Source organism: Vicugna pacos, chromosome 3 (assembly GCF_048564905.1).
Source record: "Vicugna pacos chromosome 3, VicPac4, whole genome shotgun sequence".
Classification (NCBI taxonomy): Eukaryota; Metazoa; Chordata; class Mammalia; order Artiodactyla; family Camelidae; genus Vicugna; species Vicugna pacos.
In genome coordinates, this window is record NC_132989.1 from 55,912,852 (window position 1) to 55,931,249 (window position 18,398).

The 18,398-nt window shown below is 37.2% G+C and overlaps 1 protein-coding gene across 1 annotated transcript in view; it reads right to left on the reverse strand.

Moving 5' to 3' along the window:
• Window positions 1–18,398, reverse strand: part of RHOBTB3 (Rho related BTB domain containing 3) — a 47,480-nt gene continuing 29,082 nt past the window's right edge. The window contains exons 9-12 of the mRNA XM_006212947.4: window positions 14,451–14,624; window positions 12,082–12,248; window positions 7,888–7,984; window positions 1–2,925 (exon numbers count right to left, since the gene is read on the reverse strand). Of these exons, the coding sequence (XP_006213009.1) occupies window positions 2,810–2,925; window positions 7,888–7,984; window positions 12,082–12,248; window positions 14,451–14,624 (554 nt within the window). The 3' untranslated portion in view covers window positions 1–2,809. The remainder of the gene's footprint in view (window positions 2,926–7,887; window positions 7,985–12,081; window positions 12,249–14,450; window positions 14,625–18,398) is intronic.

The window sequence follows — 18,398 nt, forward strand, 5'->3', positions numbered from 1 at the left end:
TTGTTTTAAAAAAAAGATTTATTTGTTACAAAAATGTTAAATACTAAAACTAAAAACATATAAATTCAGGTCAGGCTATATTAAAATACACACATACCCTTCTTTGCAAAATTATTAAAGGTTGAATTAAACAGATGCTTTAAATTAAATAAAATACTCTTGAGAACATTTTTGTCTAATTATATCAGTGTAGTGTAGTTTTTAAAATTATAGTTGAAAAGTTCAGCTGTCTTGGAAGTCAAATTTATCCAATTTTTCAGTTTTCTGCTACTGCCCAATACGAAGTCATTATGCTGGCTTAGACAGGGTGAATTTCAGTTATGTTACTGAAACTTCTACATTGCATGCCTACTCTCCTACAATATGAACACAGAGTAGTCAGAAGCATACAAAGGGCTACATAAGGTGAAAACCTGGCCCGGAAAGAAAAGGCCTTAGTTCTACCATACGGTATCTTATCTAATTAAAATAACTGGTAAATATATTGAAGCAGAGATCAGCACAAAGCATACATTCATCTAGAAATAACTTTTCAATTAGAAAAACTCAAAAAGAGCACTCATTTCTCCAAGATAGTTTATAAGGTTTTAAAATTTCTTACTATTTTTAATTGAGTTAACTCCAAGGTATTGAAGAGTCTAGGTTTAAAAACTAATTTGATTACTGTTCTGACGAGCCCAGGAGAGCTGTGACATCTGTGTGTTTGAGTTGCTCACGCAGATGGCAAAGAACTTTCATAATAAAAACTACATGCTCAACACCAATAGAGCACCAGCTTCCAAACCCAACTTCCACTTAGGTCAAACAAGCTAAAATCTACCTATGGCTATTAAAATATTAAATAGTATCTTCAAGAAAATATTTTGCTTCAGGACTTATATTTTTCAATTTCTTAGATTAAAAGTTACTTATAATTTTAAGTGCTGTAATTAATGTAGGGATAGGAATATGCTTATGAAAAGTAAAAGGCTATCACTGTATTTGAAAAGGTCTTAAATGTGAGTGAATTTCTAGAAGTCTACTACAGTATTTATTCTTTCCAATGCTAATCCTTGTCAAATGAGATTTGCCAATAGTTGATTAACTTAAGTGAGTAAAATACAAAAGACATAAAATGCATTCCAGTAATCTTCATCAACACATTCCAATTAAATTCAGGTTTCTTGGAAGAGATTTGTAGGGAATTTTTACTGTTCTACTCTGACGGTGCTGGTGTACATCAAAGTACTAACTGTATTATGTCTGTACATGGTATAAAACTGTTTAATCAAATCTTTGAATGGTTGGAGAAACTGTGTATTCTAAAGTCATTGGAAATTAAAAGAAAAATATATTCCAATACTGAATTACAGATGAAAATGATGCTAATAATAAATAGCAATCTGCTTTTCCATCTTTCAGCTTGTGAGCTTCTGATATAATTGTTTCTGTTGATGTGTGATATTAAGAGAAACTATGATTCTGCCCTCTATTCTAGTACCATTTTCTCTACATGTAACAAGTCTTGATTTATATCCTTTCTTTTAACTTAGTAGATAATCTTGAAGGACAAGATTCATGTCATTCTTCATCAAATAACCTTTCGGTCCTCAGAAAGAACACACAATTCAAGCCACTGACATCCTAATCTTAGTAAATACACTAAAAGAAAAAAACCCTTCAGCTTTTGATTGCAAATTCTCCAGAAAGCAACTTTTCCTATGAGCGTTTTATAGACACATTTTAAGGCATGTTGGCCAGTCACTTTTACTAACATTCTGGTCTTACAGAATGATCAAGAAAGTATTCATCTGTGATAGAACCAGAACTGTTAAGTGTTTGAAAGCTAAGCCAACACAACGCATTTCTCACTTGCCAGCCCAGGTGGCAGAGGAGGGAGGCCCTGGATGGTAAAGACTTCCCCAAGGATGGGAAACAAGGAATCCCATACGATCTCTTTCCTCAGCAAGCCTCTTTCTCTTTCCTTGATGTCAGTGCTTCTTTTTTTGCTTTCAGAGAAAATAATGTTTGAGCAAGAAAATATGTCCTGCTAGGAGATACACATAATTTGGGTGCCAGGTACAAAGTGAGAATGCAGGGCCTGTCTTCAAACATTATTAAGAATTTTAAGATGGCGATTGCAGAGCATTAAACCCTTCTCAGCAGAGGGCTCTGTGTGACCACACAGGTTACATGCCATGAAGCCAGCTATATATAGATTTCCTGCCTAATCCGAATCCCGGGGAGAGACAAGGTGGCTCAGTTGGGTTGTCCAGATTAAAAAAAAAACAGATTTTTTTCCATGATGGTTCAAACACTGTCACTGATTTAGAACAAAGTGGCATTTCACTTGCAAAATCCCAGGCAAATTTCTATTCCTGAAATCTCAGACTGACCAGTCTTCCCCTAGATTTCTCATGACAGAAATAGTCATACTGAATCTTTAAGTGGCCCTTACTTTAACAGAGCAGTTAGACATGACGAAATTTCTGTATTAATCCTGCATGATTTTTAAAAAAATTTAAACTTTCTTAACTGGGAGGGTTATTAATATCACTAAAGCAATAGGGCATCTTAAAGGGAAAAAATAGCTGTACAACAGCTTTATATACTAGGGAAAGTCTTAATTTTAGCCTATGGTATATTTTGTTCCCTTTCAAGATCATAATAGTAGGTTTTTTTGAAGAGAACTAATAAACACATTAAGCTGTATGGTGACTTTTCTTTTTAACTCCCATACTGGTTTCAGTCACAAGAATTTTACTGGAACCCAGAAGTACCCCATTCTTCATAATAACAAGAAAAAGTGTAGGTATATAAAAACTCCAGGTTACATGACTGAGCAACGGCATTTCCGGGAGTGAATGTATTTCCTGTATTCCGCAAGCTGCTTCAAGTACATATTTGACGGCCATCTGTGCTTTTCAACAAAACTGCGTTCTTCCACTACAATTTTCAGAAAAAGAATGTTAACTGAAAATATATTATTTAGGATCAAGTTTAGATATTAACTGTTGGTTTCCTATCTAACAGATGAGCTCCAAGTTCTGCTGTATCCTCCCTATCCTTTCCTCAGTCACCAGGACTGATGTTATTCTGTGATTTACAATTATGTACATCTTGTCCATTGCTGCATCAAATAGGATTTGATTATGTCCTTTTTTTTTTTTTCCAAACAAGACTTGTTTTTCCTGGAAATAAGGACTTTTTTTCATTTAATTAGTTTTCTTTGTACCTAACGCAACCTTCCAAACTCTTCAAAGCCCTCTCAATTCTATTTTCCACTGGACCACAGCTATCAAGGGTCGAGCCATTCCTGAGGGGTTCCCTGTTGCTGTGGCCCTGGAGACCCCTCTCAGCCTCTAGGCCTGCTTCATGCGTTCATGTGGGATCCTTCTGCTCCTGGACTCTAGGTCCTTCACTCTGTTCTCTCTGTGGTTTTGGCGAAGCACAGCTGTTACTAGCTTCCTGAAAAGGGCAGGTGTGCGTAAGAAGTATTTTTGAGGCCCTGCTTGTGATGAAACATCTTTAATCTTTCCTTACACATAATGGATCACTTGGCTGAGAACGGAATTCAAGGTTGAAAATTTCCCTCAGGATGTTGAAGATGGTTTAAGTACTCCACTGCTTTCCAGTGTCCAAGGTTGTTAAGAATTCTATTACCATTCAAATTCACAGTCCTTGGTAAGTGATCTGCAGGTTTTTTATCCTGTAAACTTTTAGATTTTTCTATTTGCAGTTGGTGTTGCTGCCCATCCCAATGATAGACCTTTACTTATTTATTAAGCTGAGCACTTAGCAGAGCCTTTTAATCTGCTGAGTCAGTCCCTTCAGTACTGGCATATGTTCTTGTATTATTTCTTTGATAATTCTCTCCCAGTGTTTTTTTCCCCCTTGCATTAACTTCTGTCACTCAGATACTTCACCTCTTATATTGAGCCTCCAATTTTTTTGTTTTTTGAACAAACTTTCTCTCCTATCTGTCTCTTTATCTTTTTTGTCCTACTTTCTAGATTCCTTACCTTTATCTTTCAATTCTTTTATTTATTTAGTTGTTTGAGGTTTTTTGATTTTGGACTTTTTGCTATCATAATTTTAATTTTCAAGAGCAACTTCTTGATCTATTTTTTTTAATAATACGAAAATACACATAACATTAAATTTACCATTAACTTATTATCTTAACTATATTTAGGTGTACAGTTCAGTAGTGTTAAGTACATTCACATTGTTATCAATCTCCAGAACTCTTTTCATCCTGCAAAACTAAAATCCTTTACTTGTCAAACAACAAGTCCCTGTACCCTGTACCCACTCCCCTAAGCCCCAGCAACCACTATGTCTCTATGAATGTTGTTTCTTTTTAAGTAACATTCTATCCCTGCTTTATGAATGTGTATCTCTTATTCTTTGAGGACATTAATTTTAGGGGTTTTTTTTAAGGTTTTCTTCTATTCTTTGTTCCTGTAAGTTCCTTCTCTTCTGTTTTTATTCATTTTGTTTTGATTTTGGTATTCATCTTTTACATTGGACCACTGCCTCAAATATCTGTTGATCCTCAGTTAGTTTCTTTATATTTAGGAGTGAGCTGTTAGAAAGCTGTTTGGAAATCTTTTGGACATGGGTAGGACTTGCTGACTGGTGGAATACACTGTAGCATGACTGAGCAAGGTATCTGCTGGGTTCATTGAGAGAATTCCCAAATGACCGCACCTATATATTTTTTCTCTAAGGTCAGGGGAGGATGCTTCAGTTTCATGCCCAGAGTGTGAGAGTGAAAGTGGTAGTCAAAGTGAGAGACAAATACCTGGCAGCAAGAATTCTAGAACCTGGATATGGGAAGAAGGCTGGAGGCTTAATATACAATGTGTACAATTTCATGTGGCACCCGTGTTTTCAGTCCAGCTCCTTGTCCTGATCTCAGCTATACCCTGAGTTTGTGCTTCTATTAACTTTTTTGGTTTAATTTCTCCAGAAATAAACCTCCCATCTCCTGTGATGATGAGGGGAGAAGCAGATGCCTGCCTGCGTGGGACAGAGTGCAGCAAAAGCTAATTCTACTAATTCTACTGCTTTCAGCCCCAAGCCTCATTCCGCTTTCTGAAATACCTGATCCTTCAAATTTCTAAGGATTTACAGTATTCTGCTGGGTGAATCAGCTTGTTTCTCATCAGTATTCCCCTCTGTGAGCACTTAGGTTTCCTTCTGCTAAGTGAACTTCCACCTCTCCACTTACTGTTCGACCTCATCTATTGTAATCTGGATTAACACGGTCTTGATCCAGGCTGTAGGACGTGGATAAAAAGAACCTAGTTGCTCAGGGAAATTGTAGATTTCATTAGGAAGTGAAGGTGATATAAGACAACTCTCTCAGTTAAAGTAAAAAAAAAAAATACAAAACAAAACAAAACAAAAAAAAAACAAGAGAAAAGTCCTCATAGATGAGCTCTGGTGGCAGCAAAAATCTGAACAAGACAAAAAACTCTTTAAGATAAATTAAACTGCAAGAATAATAAATCCATAAACACCAAGGGTAACTTGTATTCCTGTGCACTACTGTTTGTTTTCTTAATAGTCCATTATCTACATTATTTAACTGAATTCTGATGTATCGGTGCCAGCATTAATGTGAGATCTTTTCCAGTCTCACTTTTTGATTTCTAAACAACTCTAAAGAAGAAAAATTCCCAGGTAAGAGAAAACATTTCCTATACTTCCAATAGGAATTCGATAATTTTTGAAGTTGAAAATAGGTAACTCTCTATGGAAGCTGTAAAGTGACTGTGACACGAACCCTTTTCAATTTCAAGTGAGCACGTGAAGTAGGCCGAGAGGAAGGCAACAGGGAGAAGAGGAGACTCCTCTCCTATGGGACTCCAGGGAGGACACATGCCTTCAAATGGATGGTCACTGCCCAATTCTAGCTTGTTGCCATGTGGGAAGATGGGCCCAGACTAGCCCGACCTTCCAACTTTCCAAAAGAAGCTAGAAATTTGGATTTTGAAATGTGACATGTTATAATTTTCAAATGTTGACACTAACTATATATATGTTTTTTATATCTATAATAATTATATATTATAATTTAACATAATATATAAAATATCACAAGGTCCAAATGAAATCCCTTGGCAAGATATGTTCAGCCCACAGACTGCCGGTCTGTGACTGCTGATACAGACTATCACATCCTCCCTTACCCACAGGGGCTTTTTCTCTCTGCCCAAGAGGACACATCACAGCAGGTCCTGGACATGAACAGGCACCACTGAATCACAGCACTCATGATACTGTTTTAATTCCCATCAAAGGAACATAAGACAATCACTGACACAGCCTCATTTTCTTACCCTGCCTCGTCAAATTACACCCTGGAGTAGTGCTGCTCACTACGCCAGGTGGTCATAACATACTTTACAGGCAATTGTATAAGCAATAAAATTTAAAAAAATTAATAACTCAAAGGCTTTAGAGAGCACCTTTCTCCCAAGGTTGTCACAGTATTCTACGTGAATCATATATCTACACAAGACAGTAAGTGGAAAATCATCTTACTCTTCTTTTACAAATGAAGGTGACCTAAGGTGGTAGGATGAAGGTGCTTAAAATCAAAATGTTCATTTATTTCATTTTTAATTGACTCCTTAAAGAACAACTATACAAGAATGCCCCTACTAACTAACTGCAAGGGGAAGTATGCCTTATGTTTAAGAACGGATTTTGTTTCTTGCACAAAGTGAACAGTTAGTAAACATCTATCATCCTGCTTTGATTTATTACGTTACTCTTCTGCACTAATAGTCAAATTCTAGGCAAAGAGGCTCCCAATAGGCATACAATGTTTACTGACAGGCTGCACACGTCTGCCAAACACTGACTGTGTGTTTCTTGGTTTCCTTAACTGTACGACGAGTAGCTGAATGAAACCTGACATGTTCACATGTTTTAGCAGCTGATTCTCTCTTACAAGCAAAATCCTACGTAGAATTCTAAGACTTAAGCAAATAAAAGTGAGACTGCTCTGGATGAAGGTGGGAAGAAGGAGTCTAAGAAACTGCAAACACCAGCCTCTCCTCCTCCCTCCCTCCTGCCCCCACCCACTCCCGCTCTCTGCCCCACTTCACAAGACCTTCGGGCATCTCCAAGGAGGCTTCTCCGTTTAGAGTTTGGAGATACTTGACCAGGGGGTCTTTAATTTCCTTCTCCTTTTAACTTGATTATTCCTTGAGCTTATTCCATGTAATAACATGAGCAAGCCATTGTATCTAAGCTGACTGCTGTCTATTCTGATGACTATTCTATTTTCATTTTCTTTCATCTTACGCAGCACTCAGCAGCTCACCCTTTGACTGGTTTTAATCTTCACAATTTACCTTAAAAAATCATATTACATATACTCTATGATCAGTAAATTTTTCAACACTCCTTGATCAATAAAAAATTGTTAATGCCAAGTAATATAACGAACCTACACAGACAGGTGATACCAGTACAATAGAACTATATATTATAAGGAATAAATTTTTCTTTATAAGAAAAAATTCTTAAGATCTGTACTTTTAAAATTTTGCTTCTGACTTAGGTGGTTAAAACCAAATCTCATTTAACACAACCAAATGCCATCTGAGGCCACTTTATCTCTCTACTTCAGAAAAAAAAAAAAGCACTTAAAAATGAATAGGAGCTATGAAACAATCGTTAGAAAATTTCTTGTGTAACACAGGTCAAGCTTCTTACGTAACACAGGTTACTGTAAGTTAAAGTGTCCTCAATTATCACACTGCATATCCAAAAGGAATGTATTACACTGACTTATTTTTTAAAATCTACTATTCCTACAAATTAAGTCTCAAGTCTAAGAACAAAGAACATAAAGTCTTCTTTTCAAAACAGTAATTAGCCATCTACCTGAAAGATCCTGAAATTCAGGCTTTTGACTGAAGATGAGGTAGTTAGTGGCAATGAAATGAAGTAGCCAGGTTGAGAGGCAATCAGAGTGGTGAAACTGCAAAGAACAAAAACGGGAAGTGAAGCAATATTGTACGCAACGGCCATCGATATGAGGATTAGATGGTGAGAGTGGTCTGGGAGAACACAGGGAAGGCCCAATTCCATGTTTAATGTGTCTGTACATGATGCAGCCTTCAGCCTACTCTGACAGCAGACAGGAGAAGGGGGCATTATGAACAAATAATGATAAAATCACATCAATGAACAAACCAAATCAAATGAAGAACAATCTATGGCTGCCAGAGTGGCTGAACGTCTTTAAGCAGATGACAGGCCGCATCTGTGGGTAACAAAGACTATTTGATGTTCTTGAGGATTTCATTTAAGCCTTTAATCTAAGGTCATGGCCTTCACTAACTGCACTTGTATCTGTGCAGAAAGTAATCCAGCAGAGAGATTATGGTTAGTAAAGGTATACACTTGGCCATATCTCAACAAGTTCACCTGAAGAGAAAACCAGAGAATATTTTGAGAAGGAAATGTCATCAACCTAAGGGTATGGGTTTCAATGTGTAAATCTTTCTATGAGAAGGTTATGTCTGAATAGTTGCTTTTAAGTGGGATGTACTATTACACACTGAGCAGGGTTTCCAGCACATTTATCATCCTGAGTTCCAACAGCTAATGAAAGGGAAACTCAGAAACTTGGCCATGACATCATCACCTTGGTGCCAACCCAGTGACACTCACTAATCCATCTAACCACTCAATTCAGATGACAGTAAGTTGCTGGCAGACAAACTTGGAACATGAATATAGTTCTTTTTATTACTATTGCAATAAAGTATACACAACTCAAAACTTATCATTTTAACCATCTTTAAGTGTACAGTTTGGTGGCATTAAGTACATTCACATCATTGTGCAACCATCACCACTATCTATTTCCAGAAATTTTTTATCTACCCAAAGTGAAACTCTATACCCATTAAAAAAAATAACTCCTCTTTTCTCCTATTCTCAGTCTCTGTAACCACTATTCAATTGTCTCTCAATGGATTTGACTATTCCAGGTACCACATATAAATTAAATTATACAATGTTTGTTCTGTTTTGTCTGGTCTATTTTACCTAGCATAATGTCCTCAAGGTGCATCCATGTTGCAGCATGCTCTACAATTTCCTTTTTAAGGCTGAGTAATATTCCATTGCATTATGTACCACACTTTGTTTATTCTTCCATCTGTTGATGGACACTCAGGTTGTTTCCATCTTTAGGCTAAATATAGCTCTTTTAAGGACACTCAAAGATATTAATAAGCAATAATATGCTAAATTGAAAAAAGATTTGTAATCTCAAATCTTAAGAAGGAAACTCAAGATTGTTCTTTTTAAAAGTTATAATGTGGGAACATTTTAACATGTAAATTCATAAGTCCCTCTGATTTTCATTACATAAAATCAGAATTTTTGAGTTGTAAGAGACTTTATAGCTCATCTAAAACCACATCACATTTTAATAATCTTTTTTCACTTTATGTTTTAGCAGATGAATGTGAGTGATCTCAAGGGAACAGAGCAAGCATGTGTAGCTATTTTAACAGAAGCCACTGGAACTACTAGATGGTTAACCCAGAGCAGAAAACCTACCAACTGAAGGTGAGAACACTGCCTAAGGGCTGTGACTTCGAAAGAGAAAGGAGATCACAGAAATGAATAGCTGGCTACAAAAACATGGTTCAAATACAGAATTTTATTTTTGAACAAAATTTAAGATTTAATAACTGTGGGCTCTTGGCAAGTGATGATACATATCTCACTGGAAAAAGTATGTTTTTGGAAGAATATGTGCTGACTTGAAAAAACTTGTTTAAACTGAGATAAATAACAGAATTTAAAAAATACATTAAAAAAACCCCTATAAACAAAATGCTATAGCATTTAATAGCCCTATGAAGAAAATAATGATGGAGAAAGTACCCAAAAACTCATAAGGAAAAGATGAGAAACAAAACTGGTGACTGGAAGCAGCCAAATTTTAATGCACAGATTATAAGTAAGAAGTTGAGTTCAAAACTGTAATATGAGAGTAAATAAGACTTCATAGGAATCACCAAAGTTTGCCACATAGGGTCTAAAGGGGAGTAGAGATAAGGAAATCTCTACCTAAATCTGAAGGCACTGATCTGGTTAAGGGGAAAAAAGCCTCTGCTGCATGTTAAGACTTCAACTTGATGGAAATATATGAACCTGAAAGTAGAACCATGGTAAAGAACTGAGAGAGGTTAGGGGAAAGTTCCAGCAGAAGTGAGAGAATACCAACACTGCTTATCTCTACCAAAGGTATGAATGATGCTTTCCTGATACACAATACAAGACTGGCAGAGATGATCGTGGGACTGGAAATTTCAATTACTCAGAGAGCTATGGGAAGTCTAATTCTGCCAAAAGACAGTTTCACCTCCTAGAGGTCAGAGAAACAGTAACTGAAGTCTGACTAACCGATAAACTGGCTGGCAAAGTGGAACCTCAACCCCGGAACTTCAGAGACAATTGGGAAGAATATGATCCTGTTTCTGTGATTCATAATTGGAAAATGAGGGACCACCGGAACAGACTAAAGGAAAATTGGTAAATGTAAGCTTTATTTTAGCAAATAAAAGCCTTCAGAAACAAATAGTACAATTCAAGAAGAGCTGGTATCTCAGATTTTTTAAATTCAAGGGAAAAAATAAGGATAATCACATAGTCAGAAACCACACAATCAGGAAAAACAGATAAGGAAGAATTTCTGACAATACAATCATAAGTGACACTGATGAGGAACTGTGTGTATGTGTGTGCGTGTGCATGTGCATGTGTATGTGTGTGTGTGTCTGGAGTGGGGGGGGCACTTAGAGAAATCAATGCAACCATGCAGGAAGTTCCCTTATGCGTGAGTTATTTAAAAGGATACTACAAGATAGGGAAAGAGAAGCTTGAGTCCATTTTTCAAAGGCATGATAGACTTGTTAGAATGTATGAAAATGATACATCAAAAATGAACTGTTTGTGAAAATGAACTTTTTAGAAAGAATAAAAAAGAACTTTTAAACTAAATCTAGAGGGTAGCTATTAATCCCCAGGCTCAATGTAAATATATTACAAAGAGAGATCAGGGTTACTCAATTTCTTACTCGTTTTTTTTTTCCTAATATTAAATACATATGATCTAATGACTTGATTATGAGAGAAATGAACTCCAGAATAGTTAAGGAGTTTGTAAGAGAAGACTGAGATGCTTTAAATGATTTCCTTTTCATGCCTAGAAATAGATACATTGATTAATGACTTCATCACAGTGTAGAGGAAAGCTTTTAGCAGCCCCAGAGTCTATCCTTTGCCCCACTATGTGGCTCTATCTTAGCAACTTGGATGAAGACAAATTTGTCATATTTTCCTAATATTTCACAAAGTCCTGATAGTCTGTAATGATGGATCAAATGCATTCCTGTGAAAAAGACTTAGAAGGCTCAGCGTGGTGCAAGCTCAGTACACATCACTGTGTTCCACAACCGCTCCAAGCCCCAAACCTGTCTTAGGGCGGGCAATGGAATGTAGACTAACTCCTCATACAATGGGACATTTCAACAAAAGGTGTTTGAAAGAATTGATGAAGGACATCAGTACTTCCTACAAACAACCAGAACTTCAAAACACGTTCATAAAATGAATGTATGAATGAATAAATGAATGAATGAACAAATAAATGAGTTCAGCCTAACCACCTCTATCAGTATGTATGCACCAATCCTGTCACTTTCCTTTCAGGAACCTTAAGGTGTGATCATTTGTAGGGGGAATCAATGTAAATTCTATTTCCTATAATGCCTATATGAAACAATACTGCACCACACTCAACTGACTCTAATGAGGGTCACTACTCACAGTTCAAAATTCTACTTCCTTAGAAAGGGACTGCTCAAAAACCCTATGCTTCAAATCATCTGACTGCAGAAAATGTTGTGAGGGCACATTTACCTGATTTAGCCAAACTTCCAAACTAAGACAAGCACTAATATATCTCTTAATAAACAGAAAACATTTTAACGTAATATAATTTTTTTGTAATTAAAAAAAAAATCAAACAACCAGATACCCAGGGCCAATTACCTTGGCTTTTTTGAGCAGGTCAACTATGTCGAGGTTCATAGACGCCAGCTCCCTGCTCGGCATGCTCTGCAGCTGGGTAATGATAAACAGCTCACAAATGTGCTGCAGTCTGGATACTTGGTACATCTCCGCACAGATCAGGAGACACATAGCCTGGAAAATGCCGGCTGATGTAGGAAGGGAGACAAGAGAAAATGGACAGTAAAACCATTTCTTTTATGACCTAGAAACAAAACACCACCACAAAACAGAAACAAAAAAATGTCAACTGGATCATCCAGTGTAGAAGAGAATGCCTAGAAAAAGCCTTGAAGGAGTGAGTCAGCCTTCTCCATTTCAAAGCAAATTCATTCAAGCCTTCACACTCAGAAGTGAATCTGTTGTTGTTGTTTTTAATTCTCTAGAGAAGGAGATTCTACAATTGTTCTTAATAATCAATCCGAGGGCTGTCCAGCAGTTCTTCCTGGTAGCTATACCAGATCTTTGGAATTTTTCTTCTCCTGGCTTTAGTCCTCAGGTTTGTTAATTTTGTTTTTATTGTGGTAAAATAAACAGAAAATTACCATTATTCATTTTTAACTGTAAAGTTCAGTGACATTAAGCACATTCACATTGTTGTGTAATCATCACCATTACATTTTTTAAAACTTTCTTCATCTTCCCCAACTGAAACTCTGTACCCATTAAGCGGTAACTCCCTTTTCCTCCTTCCCTCAACCCCTGGCAATCACCCAGGCTTTTCTGTTTGTTTGTTTAACACTTCTCTATAAGCCTGATTTTTTCATGTAATTCCTTCATATCCTTCCCTAAATTCCTTGCCTTTTCTGTAGATAGAAACCAAGAATAGTGTGTATGATAAATATTTAACATAATAGACTACTCTCCTTTCTGCAATTTTCCCAGTGCAAATATTCCAATATCCAGCTTAACTTTTTGATTGTTCATTCTGACTCATCTTCCCTGGCACCTTCACCTGTTACCAGTTTTTAAAGTGTTTTGTCTTAAAGCTACTGTTACTTTTCTGAGCATTTTTCTAATTAGCAAGATAAAACAAAAGTCAAAGCTTCAATTACTCTTGTCAGAGAATGACTGAAAAACTAAATTTTCTTATTATTCTAAATTTTAAAATGTAATATACATATTTGCCAGTACTGAAATAATAAAATACACAATAACACATATTCTGATGAGAATCAATACTTTCATTTTTTATTAAGCAGAAATGATAAGCCAGTCTTTAACACAAACAGTAAAAACTGTAACTAGCTCCAAAATACTCCATAGCTAGCTGCAAGACCAGAATTAATTCAATTAAAAGAAGAATCTTCTGTTTTGGAACTACTAAAACTTTTCCCTTGAGGGCTCATGACTTGTTTAAAACTTACGAGATTTCAATAGCAAACATCGGAAATCTTCCAAATCTAAAAATTAAAGCAGTAAACTTGAAAGAGACGTATGGTCTGAAATGTGTACTTTCTTTTATATTTGCTAGGGTTGCCTGGTTGAGTTATCAAGGTCGCAGGCTCCTGGACTAAGTAAGCCACCACGGGCTTATTCTAGTTGTGTTTGTGCTGGGAGCCATCTGGTGGCCAAAGGATAAAGACTAATTAAAGGAGGCCTCCATGCCTGCATCCCAAGGCTACAGGCCTGTAGAAAGGATTCTATAATTTCTCCAAAGAGCCTCCGGATACAGGAAACCTGCAAAATGTTCCAACCTGCAGCTACTATAGAGAGTTCCTGGTCAAAGACAGTCCCTAGGTCAGTGAATAGGGAAATAAATCCTACAGTCCATTAGGCATTTGGAACCATTTAGGGGAGGTTTTTAGAGAAGTCACCTTTAGGGAGTCTGACTCTAGGAGAAGTGAGAAAAAGGCCTTTAAAAAACCCAGATCCTCTGGGCCAGAGGGATGACCAAGGGAATCTTGGAATACTGAAATACCTTACAAGTGCCTCCATCAGAAGTCAGAGCCATAAAAGCATCTGCCCAACCCTCTTCTCACGAAAGGGATAGTGTTCCAAGGAGCCCTCTGCCCCAGTCTGTAGAACTGGAGTAGCCACTTGGTACCATGAGACACTTCCACTTCCAGGGTACCCGCGGTGAGCGCCATGCTGCTGGTGCTGGCTGGGACATGTGAACTTACACCAGGGTCAGAGAGCCCCAGAGAGATACCCAATCACTGCTTTTCCACTTGAACTGACTGAAAATTCACTGCTGCACCAATATAACCTCCACCTGCTTTAGCACATTCCATGATGTCAGCTCTCATAAACCGTAAACGAAAACAGATTTCATAGAAAGCAATTTCTCCAAACAGGCTATTAGGAAAGAAAGGTTTATGAGATACTATCTAACATTTCTAGCTGCTCACCTGGACAACAGGAGTCTGTGTATAGGTATTCTAAGAATGACAAGAAAGTCTCTTTGGAAACACCATAAACTGGAATCAGAACACTCTTTGCTTCCATGTAATTCCCATTAAACATGGCTGCCATCACTTCACAGCGGGCCACCAGGATGGCCCTGTGGGCTGGCACCGTCGTACCTGTAAGGTTCAAACGGGAAGTAAAGCTGAGTAAGATAAACTTGCAGAGTTACAGTTCTAGCAATTTCTCTCCTAATTAGAATGGTATTGCATTAGGTACAGCCAAGCTGATATTAAAAAACCAAATTTTCAGGTGATAAACAGCATTAATTCAGACTTTTTAGCTTTTAAATAAACTGAAAAACTGAGAGTTCAAAAGTAGACTGTAAAACCAACACTTTACAAGTCAGGAAACTATTTTTTCCTTAGTTTTTTTTTCCCTTAGTTTTTTATTTCCTGAATACAGAAACACTGAAATGAAATATTCTGCTTCATGTTTTTATAATGAAACATCTATTCTTTCCAACTGGCTTGAAATACCACCATCCACCCCTGTCCACGTGCCTCTCAAGAAAACACAGCCATTACTCTTCTTAGCCAAATGCACTTTCCTTTATTAGAAACAGGAAAATGCAGGAAGTAAATCATCCTTAGGCTAAGCAGTTTATACATAACAGCAGAAATGGCAAGGGAATCTCTTATGGGGCCAAGAGGAACATTTCAGACTTTATGGGAAATTTGGAAGGGGATAACCTAGTCCCCTGCTTTCTCCCCATCATACTACTGCCTCAGGGAGCCTCTTTCCTAAATGAACAATGCCTGCTTCTTGGGAGAGCCAGAGCTGCTTTAAATTTTAAAGATCCCTCAGTCTATACCCCTCACTGAAACTCATTCAACTAAACTGACTCTCTAGTGAAAACTTGCTAAGCTCTCCAGCTACTGCGCCACCCACCAAGGCAGTGCCAGATGGGACACACGTGGGCCTGGGACTCAGGGCAGAGAAACAGTTCTCTCCACACCCACCCCCTCAGGAAACCACGAAGCCACAGCCACCTTCAGTTCAGTCTAGATTAGATCAACACCATCATCAAGCATCCACCACTTGCCAGTCACTATGTTTGGTACTGAAGGTACAAAGATAACAAAGATGGAGCTACCCTGCTTTGGAGCAGCCAAGCTTTTTATTTGGAAGAAGACATCACAGCCAGTATGAGTGACAAAACTGCCTCCTTTCAGAAAGTAACTCTATGAGCCAGACCACTCTGCTCTGCCCAAGTGTGCATCCCTAAAATCTTGTACTTCTCAGGTGCATATGTCCTCTAAAATATTTACAATTATTGGGTTCTTCACCCTCTTTAAATCCAATCAAAACATCTTCCAGCTCAGAAAAGAAGAAAAAAGTTCTATGTAAGCCCAGTGACTTTCTCCAAAACCAGTAAGTCCCTCAGGATCCATAAGCAACATCCGACAGTGCCAGTTCTGAGCTCACTGCTTGGCACTGTCATCTGCACAGGCGCACCTCCTATAGGAGCAGGGAGAAGCTGCACACCTCCTAGCAGGCAGCTTTCCCTCTGCCTTTAGGTTGCCTATCCTCAGTGTTACAGTGTCCATCGCTGAGAGACAACCAGTTTCCATAACCAAAGCATGCTGGATATATCTGTATACAGCAATTAACAAAGAATTTAAACAGGTTGCATTCTGCCTTGTAATTTTAAGGTTTTAAAATCTCATACAGGGAACTATGAGAAAAAGAAAAAGGAAATAAAAAGTATTGCTAAAACAAACCAGATAACGTATCATTTGGGTTAAAATTGGCCAAAAATATCTAGTAGATAGTAGTAGATGGGGAAGAAATTTATAAGTAACCTTGAAATTTTAAGAGAAATTTTCCATTGATAATGTGGTTAGAAGAGTTACAAAACCAGCAGCAAAATGCTCAGTACCATAAAGCATTTTCAAAGCCCATTTCAAGCTTGGAATTTAGTCTGAAAAACAATTATACCTCCAGTCAAAAAAACAACAATGTCTGTTTCTTACCTTTTCAAACTACTATTTTGGTGTTATAAATTGTTCTACTGTGAGACTGTAATAAAAATATCTCAGCATAATTACATTTTAAAACACTGTATATAAATTGTATAAATGTATAAGCAGTATACAAAACATGCTGAATGGAAATAATGCAGTGATTACGAATTCAATAACAATAGGAAAGAACTGAGGATTTACTGGGGGGAAAAGAGCAACTTTCTAGTTAAAAGATAAACATGTCCTTTGGAAATGTTAAGGCCTACAGTAACGTTCCTTTGTAGTATTTAATTGCTGTTACAGTTTTTAAAGAATTTTTTTTAAGGAAAAATATTTTAAGAGTGAAACAAAATTCAAAAGCCCAAGTTTTCTAGTAACTTTGCATTGATTATCAAAGGTCTTTATTTTTGTTATATACTAAAATAAAATTTGTCATACCTTCTTCACATTACTTGTCAAGTTTAAAAAATGAAATTCTTAGAATTATTTTGTTTTATTCTGAAAACAGGAAACTTGCCTAGCTCGAGAGAGATCTAGAATATGTACTATCTAAGTGAACAGGACAGAATGTAATTCTGTAAAAGTGTTTTTCACAAGGCACAGATTCAAATGTCAAAAGGAAACATATCTTTCTATATCAGATCCAAAAGTTTACCAAGACTAGTTTTAGAACTGCTATTTTTTTTTTTAGATTACTTAATGGAAAAAGATACAAACCCAAACAACAAATTGGTGGTGGTAGTAAAAAATATATATATGTATCTGCATAAGTGTATATTTGATGACTATTCATTTCAAGGGTAGTAAATAGGTTTTATATCCCATGGCAACTCCAGCCAGCTGTTGGTGATGCCTGGAACATTTTAAAAAAAGAATTTGCTGTGGCTCTGGGTTCAGCAGGAAAAGGTGCAGTGATCCACCAGTGTTGGCTGCCATTGTAGGGGGAGGGGAAGGGAATCTGCCCATCAGGCCTCTATATACACCTTCATATGCAGCATCTCCATCGCCATGACCACTCTCCCAGGTAGAAACAAGTATTGCCCTTTCATAGGTGAGGAAACAAAGGATCAGGATGTAACATGACACAGCCAAACCTATTATACAGTAAATACGTATCCCAACAAGATCCCAGCCAGGTCTTTCGCTACCATCTCATCAAACTTAATACGAAAAAGGACCTTTTAGAATCTACACGGTTCACTTTCTTCACTTCGCAAATGAGAAGACTCAAGGCCAGAAATCTTCTGGACTTGACCAAGGACACACACTGGTTGGAATGCAAAGCCAAAGCTAGATCTGTGGCATCAGCACAGGCATACAAAGAGCCCTTGTACATCCAGCCTCTGTAAAGGCGGGGACTGTAAGCAGGCGCCTGCAAAGGGTCAGTAGGTGGAATCACGGAAGAAAAGCAAGAGACTGTGAGGTAGGAGTCTCCACACCACTGCATGTTTTTTTTCCCTTAATATAACATATTTTCACATGTTACATATTCCCTTTGAAAATCTTTTCAGTAGGTTATGTTAACATAACATTTGGTGTTGGTGCTTTCCATGCAAATTATAAGCAAATTTGGTCTCTTGTGAGCTTTCTTTTTCCAAGTCATTTTTTACATAATTTCAAGCTCACTCACTATCCTATTCTCAGTGGCCCACACTCACAATGCAGCTACTGACAGTAGCCTATCCAAAGGCATCCTGGAAAATTTCCAATTCACTGTTTATCTTGGCAAGTGATCAAAGTTAAAAGTAAAACAAATCCTTGTGGGGAAATTTTTTAAAAAGTAAATGACTGTTAACTACCATACATTTCCACCATAAAATTAAATTATTATCTTCCTTTCAGTAACAGCCCACCTGAAACTCCACTTAATTCATCTGAAACAGCTCCTTCTAGCCTTCCTGCACAATTGAAGGTATCTAACAATTC